At 58.2% G+C, this 7,112-nt stretch overlaps 2 protein-coding genes across 2 annotated transcripts in view; one reads left to right on the top strand and one right to left on the bottom strand.

Moving 5' to 3' along the window:
• The window catches only part of NUMA1 (nuclear mitotic apparatus protein 1), a 34,134-nt gene extending 31,702 nt beyond the window's left edge, over positions 1-2,432 (bottom strand). Inside the window, exon 1 of the mRNA XM_032443378.1 lies at positions 1,425-2,432. The gene's annotated coding sequence lies outside the window, so the exon portion shown is untranslated. The remainder of the gene's footprint in view (positions 1-1,424) is intronic.
• Positions 2,433-2,713: 281 nt separating this feature from the next.
• LOC107308550 (leucine-rich repeat-containing protein 51-like) overlaps positions 2,714-7,112 on the top strand; it is a 7,806-nt gene continuing 3,407 nt past the window's right edge. The window contains exons 1-4 of the mRNA XM_015852517.2: positions 2,714-2,806; positions 4,163-4,240; positions 5,539-5,705; positions 6,891-7,039. Coding sequence (XP_015708003.1) covers positions 4,165-4,240; positions 5,539-5,705; positions 6,891-7,039 — 392 coding nt within the window. The 5' untranslated portion in view covers positions 2,714-2,806; positions 4,163-4,164. The remainder of the gene's footprint in view (positions 2,807-4,162; positions 4,241-5,538; positions 5,706-6,890; positions 7,040-7,112) is intronic.

Here is a 7,112-nt window from a genome sequence, read left to right as displayed (position 1 = left end):
TCCCATACAGGTGCCCCATAGGCCCTGACAGGCCCCATAACCCCACACAGACCCCATAGCCCCACACAAGGCCCCCATAAGCCCAATAGTCCCACGCAGGCCCCCCCACAGGCCCCATATGCCCCTACAGTCCCATACAGGCCCCACAACCCCATACAGGTGCCCCCATAGGCCCTGACAGGCCCCATAGTCCCACATAGGACCCCACCAGCCCCACACCAGGCCCATAGTCCCCCCCATAACCCCACACAGACCCCACAGCACCACATAGGCCCCCCCACAGGCCCCAAAAGACCCACACAAACCCCCCTACACCCCACAGACCCACATAGGCCACCACAGGCCCACACAGGCCTCCCCATAGGCCTACACAGGCCCCATAATCCCATACAGGTGCCCCCATAGGCCCTGACAGGCCCCATAGCCCCACACAAGGCCCCCATAGGCCCAATGGTCCCACATAGGACCCCACACAGGCCCCCTGATCCCATACAGGTGCCCCCATTAGGCCCTGACAGGCCCCATAACCCCACACAGACCCCATAGACCCCACAAGGCCCCCATAAGCCCATAGTCCACGGCAGGCCCCCCCACAGGCCCCATTATGCCCCTACAGTTCCCATACAGGCCCCACAACCCCATACAGGATGCCCCATAGCCTGACAGGCCCATAGTTCCCACATAGGAACCCCAAACAGACCCACACCAAGGCCCATTATGCCCACCAGTACCCCACACAAGACCCCATAGTTCCCACGCATAGGCCCTCCCCAGGCCCAAAAGACCCACACAACCACCCCTACACCCCATCAGGACCCCACCACAGGCTCCCCATAGGCCTACACAGGCCCCATAAGTCCCATACAGGTTGCCCCCATTTAGGCCCTGACAGGCCCCATAGCCCCACACAAGGCCCCCATAGGCCCAATGGTCCCACATAGGACCCCACACAGGCCCCCTGATCCCATACAGGTGCCCCCACAGGCCCTGACAGGCCCCATAGTCCTACATAGGCCCCATAGCCCCACACAAGGCCCCCATAGGCCCCATAGTCCCACATAGGACCCCACCAGACCCCATAGTCCCACACTGGCTCCTCCATAACCCCACACAAGGCCCCCATAGGCCCAACAGTCCCACACAGGCCCCCTGATCCCATACAGGTGCCCCATAGGCCCTGACAGGCCCCATAGTCCTACATAGGCCCCATAGTCCCACACAAGGCCCCCATAGGCCCAATAGTCCCACACAGGCCCCCCCTACAGGTACCACAGACTCCACAGCCCCACACAGGCCCCCTGATCCCATACAGGTGCCCCCATAACCCCACACATCCCCCATATCCCCACCCAATGCCCCCATAGGCCCCATATTCCCCCTCCCCCCCCACTCCCTTTCCCCGCCCCGTCTGTCCGTTCTCTCACCGTTCCGTTCTCCTTCTCTCCCGTTCTGTCACTGCTCCATCCACGCTCCCCCCCCCGATTCCCTCACACCCGGTCGGGGGGCACCGAGAACCTGCACGAAGCACCGACTCGTTGATCCCAATTGATCCCAATTGATCCGAATCGATCCGGGCCGATCCGGGGCCGCTCCGGGCGCTGGTTTCCCGTCCTGGCCCAGCGCCGCCCCACGTCACGGCTACGAGCGTTTAAAGGAGCCGCGGCACCGAAATGACGAGCGGGACGGGAGCGACGCACGGAGCCCAACGAGGCCGAAACGGGGGTCGGGGCCTTAACGGGGGTCGCGGCCTAAAGGCAGCGCGGCCTGTACGCGGGGCGACGGGCCTCAAGGCCGAACACAAAGGGCCAGGCCCAAATCCAGGCCTATAAGCCGAACACAGCCAAGGCCTCAAGCACTGAGCCCATAGCACAGACATGAGACCACAGACCGTGAGACGAGGCTTCAGGCCCGTGTTAAAGATACAGGCCCCAAAGCCCGGCCCCGAGGCCTGACACAAGGCCCCAGACCAGGCCTAGGCCTTAGGCCTCAGACCACAGGCCCAAGCGCAGGCCCAGGCCTAGGCCTCAGGCCTACATCCAGGCCTCAGACCCCAGGCCTTAGGCTTAGGCCCAGGCCTCAGAACCAAGGCCTCAGACCCCAGGCCCAGGCCCAGGCCTAGGCCTCAGGCCTTAGGCCTACATCCAGCCCTCAGACCTCAGGCCTTAGGCTTAGGCTTAGGCCCAGGTCTCAGACCCAAGGCCTCAGGCCTTAGGCCTCAAACCCAAGGCCTACATCCAGGCCTCAGACCACAGGCCCAGGCCTCAGGCTTTAGGCCTCAGCCCCCAGGCCTTAGGCTTAGGCCCAGGCCCAGGCCTAGGCCTCAGGCCTCAGGCTTTAGGCTTAGGCCCAGGCCTAGGCCTCAGGCCTGAAATCTAAGGCCCAAATCCAGGCCCCAGGCTCCAGCTGCAGCTCCTACACCCCACACTCAGGCCCCAGACGCCATAACCTGACCCCACAGCCCATAACTCGACCCCATATCCCGACCCCAGACCCCATAACCTGACCCCACACCCCATATCCTGACCCCATAACCCGACCCCATACCCCAGGCCCCTACCTTAAGCCCCGCCCCTCGCCTTAAGCCCTGCCCCCTCATTTGCATAAACACCGCCCACCGCCGCCGCCAGGATTCAAACGCCCCCAGCCGCCTTCTCCCATTGGCTGACTCCGACGTGACGTGTCGACGTGCGATTGGCCGCCGCTCCGCCGAGTGATGGCGCGCTCCGCAAATCTCGGGCGGTGCGTTGGAAGTCTCGCGAGAGGAGCGGGGGGGGGCGTTGTAACGGCGGAGTGTGGGGCCGGGGGGGTAATGGGGGATTCTATGGGGTATATGGGATATATGGGATTATATGGGGTTATATAGGGTTATATGGGGTTATATGGGGTTATATGGGATTATATGGGATTATATGGGGTTATATGGGATTATATGGGGTTATATGGGATTATATGGGGTTATATGGGGTTATATGGGGTTATATGGGGTTATATGGGATTATATGGGGTTATATGGGGTTATATGGGGTATACAGGGTTATATGGGGTTATATGGGTTATATGGGGTTATATGGGGTATATGGGATTATATGGGGTTATATGAGATTATATGGGGTTATATGGGTTATATGGGGGGCTATGGGGTTATATGGGATTGTATGGGATTGTATGAGGTATATGGGGTTATATGGGGGTATATGGGGTTATATGGGGTTATATGAGATTATATGGGGTTATATGGGATATATAGGGTTATATGGGGTATATGGGATATATAGGGTTATATGGGGTATATGGGATATATAGGGTTATATGGGGTTATATGGGATATATGGGGTTATATGGGGTTATATGGTATTATATGGGGTTATATGGGTTATATGGGGGTATATGGGGTATATATGGGGTATATATGGGGGATATGGGGGTATGTGGGGTTATATGGGGCTATGGAGGGCCATATGGGGGGTTATATGGGGTTATATGTGGGGCTATGGGGTATGTGGGGTTATATGGGGTATATATGGGGTAATATGGGAGGCTATGGGGGCATGTGGGGTTATATGGGGTGTATATGGGGGGCTATGGGATATATAGGGTTATATGGGGTATATGGGGTTATATGGGATTATATGGGGTTATATGGGGTTATATGGGATTGTATGGGGTTATATGGGTTATATGGGGGGCTATGGGGTTATATGGGGGTATATGGGGTATATGGGATATATAGGGTTATATGGGGATATATGGGATATAAGGGGTTATATGGGGATATATGGGATATATGGGGTTATATGGGGATATATGGGGTATATGGAGTTATATGGGATTGTATGAGGTATATGGGGTTATATGGGATTATATGAGATTATATGGGGATATATGGGGTATATGGGGTTATATGGGGATATATGGGGTTATATGGGATATATGGGGTATATGGGGATATATGGGGTATATGGGGATATATGGGGTATATGGGGTTATATGTGGGGCTATGGGTTGTATATGTGGGGCTATGGGTGTCACATATGGGGTGTGTGGTGCCATAGGGGATGGGTTGTGTGTAGCTGTGGGGCAGCGTTGTGTCCCAGCCCTATATGGTGTCTATGTGGGGCAGACCCCGACCCCTCAGCCCCATAACTGCCCCCTTTGCCCCCAGTGATGCCGTCCCACCCGCTGCCCCCAGAGCTCGTCCCCCCCCTCGACTTCTCCTTCCAGCCCCTTCAGTCCCTGCAGGGTCAGTATGGGGATCCCAGAACCCCACAACCCCATAACCCCACAGCCCCATAACCCCATAACCCCACAGCCCCATAACCCCACAGCCCCATAGCCCCATAACCCCACAGCCCCATAACCCCATAACCCCACAGCCCCATAACCCCACAGCCCCATAGCCCCATAACCCGCACAGCCCCATAACCCCATAACCCCACCAGCCCCATAACCCGCATAACCCCACCAGCCGCATTAACCCCATAACCCCACGAGCCCCATAATTTACAACCCACAGCCCCATAACCCCATAACCCATAAACCCCACAGCCCCATACCCCATACGCCACAGCCCCATAACCCGCTTACCCCATAACCCCACAGGCCCACAACCCATAACCCCCACAGCCCCATTAACCGCACAGGCCCCCATAACCCATGAATCCTTATAACCCCCAACAACCCCACAACCCCATAACCCCAACCCCAACCCCATAACCACAACCCCATAACCACAACCCCATAACCACAACCCCATAACCCCAACCCCATAACCACAACCCCATAATCCATATAAACCCCCACAGCCCCATAACCCCATATTAACCCACAGCCCATAACCCCAACAGCCCCATTAAACCCTTAACCATATCCTGATAACCCCACAGCCCCACTAACCCATTAACCACAGCCCCTAAACCCCACACCCCACTCATAACCCCATAACCCCACAGCCCCACAACCCCACAGCCCCATAACCCCACAACCCCAGAACCCCACAGCCCCACAGCCCCATAACCCCACAACCCCCTGCTATGTGTCTGGCTGTATCTCACACTGTGCCCCATAGATCTCTATGTGTCTGTCTGTATGTCACTGTGCCCCACAGCTCTCTATGTGTCTGTGTCTCACGCTGTGCCCCATAGCTCTCTCTGTGTCTGTATCTCACTGCCCCGTATCTCTCCCGTTACTGTGCCCCATAGATCTCTATGTGTCTGTCTTACACTGTGCCCCATAGCTCTCTATGTATCTCACTGCCCCATAGCTCTCCCGTTACTGTGCCCCATAGCTCTCTATGTGTCTGTGTCTCACACTGTGCCCCATAGCTCTCTCTGTGTCTGTATGTCACACTGTGCCCCATAGCTCTCTGTGTGTCTGTATCTCACTGCCCCACATCCCTCCCGTTACTGTGCCCCACAGATCTGTGTGTGTCTGGCTGTATCTCTCACTGTGCCCCATAGCTCTGTGTGTGTCAGGCTGTGCCCCACACTCTGCCCCACAGATCTGTGTGTGTCTGGCTGTATCTCTCACTCTGCCCCACAGATCTGTGTCCCGACGCCGCCCCATCTCCCACCGTCGCCGTCCGGTTCCCGTACACGGGGCTCCGTTCCCTGGCCGGGCTCCATCCCACGTTACAGCGGCTGCTGTTACACCCCGCCCGGCTGCGGTGGCTCGACCTGGCGTGTAACCGGCTGAGCTGCATCGAGCCCGTGAGTCAATGGGGGCGGGGAATGAGATGGGGGACCCATATATGGGGCAGGGAATGAGCTGTGGGGCAGACCGTGAGCTGTGCCCCCTACATATGGGGCAGGGACTGAGATGTGCCCTACAAGTGGAGCCAGACCCTACAAGTGGGGCAGGGACTGAGCTGTGCCCCCTACATATGGGGCAGCCCCTAAGCTATGGGGCCAGACCCTGAGCTGTGGGGCAGACCCTGAGATGTGCCCCCTACAAGTGGGACCAGACCCTACAAGTGGGGCAGGGACTGAGATGTGGGACCTACAAGTGGGGCCAGACCCTACAAGTGGGGCCAGGCCCTGAGCTGTGGGGCTGGACCCTGAGCTGTGTGCCCTACAAGTAACAAGTGGGGCAGACCCTGATCTGTGCCCCCTATATATGGGGCAGACCTTGAGCTGTGGCCTCTACATGTGGGGCAGACCCTACAAGTGGGGCAGGGACTGAGATGGGGGACCCATATATGGGGCAGGGACTGAGATGTGGGGCAGACCGTGAGCTGTGCCCCCTACATATGGGGCAGGGACTGAGATGTGCCCTACAAGTGGCAATGGGGCAAACCCTGAGCTGTGTGCCCTACAAGTGGGGGCAGACCCTACAAGTGGGGCAGGGACTGAGATGTGGGACCTACAAGTGGGACCAGATATGAGCTGTGGGGCCAGACCCTGAGCTGTGCCCCCTACAAGTGGGGCCAGACCCTACAAGTGGGGCAGACCCTGATCTGTACCCCCGATATATGGGGCAGACCCTGAGCTGTGCCCCCTATAAGTGGGGCCAGACCCTGAGATGTGGGGCCTGACCTTGAGCTGTGCCCCATAGAAGTGGGGCCTGACCTTGAATTGTGCCCCCTACATATGGGGCCAGACCCTGAGCTATGGGGCCAGGCCCTGAGCTGTGCCCCCTACAAGTGGGGCAGGCCCTGAGCTGTGGGTCTGGACCCTGAGCTATGGGGCCAGACCTTGAGCTGTGCCCCCTATATATGGGGCAGCCCTTGAGTTCTCCCCCCTACATATGGGGCAGCCCTTGAGCTGTGCCCTCTACATGTGGGGCAGCCCCTGATCCGTGCCCCATAGAAGTGGGGCAGCCCCCGATCCGTGCCCCCTATATATGGGGCAGCCCCCTATCTATGGGGCAGCCCCCGATCCGTGCCCCCCCCCCAGGTGCTGAGCACCCTGTTGGGGCTGCAGAGCCTGAACCTGCACGGGAACAACATCCGGGACCTGAGCGAGGTGCAGAAACTGCGGCCACTGAGTGAACTGCGGCGCCTGACCCTGAACGGGAACCCGATGGAGGAGGAGCCGGGGTACAGGTAATAGGGGGCTGCCCCATAGACACACACAGCCTGCCCCATAGACACACACAGCCTGCCCCATAGACACACA

The sequence above is a fragment of the Coturnix japonica genome, chromosome 1 (assembly GCF_001577835.2).
Source record: "Coturnix japonica isolate 7356 chromosome 1, Coturnix japonica 2.1, whole genome shotgun sequence".
In the NCBI taxonomy this organism is placed as follows: Eukaryota; Metazoa; Chordata; class Aves; order Galliformes; family Phasianidae; genus Coturnix; species Coturnix japonica.
Note: the sequence above shows the minus strand (reverse complement) of the source record. Positions and strands in the feature narration are given on the sequence as shown.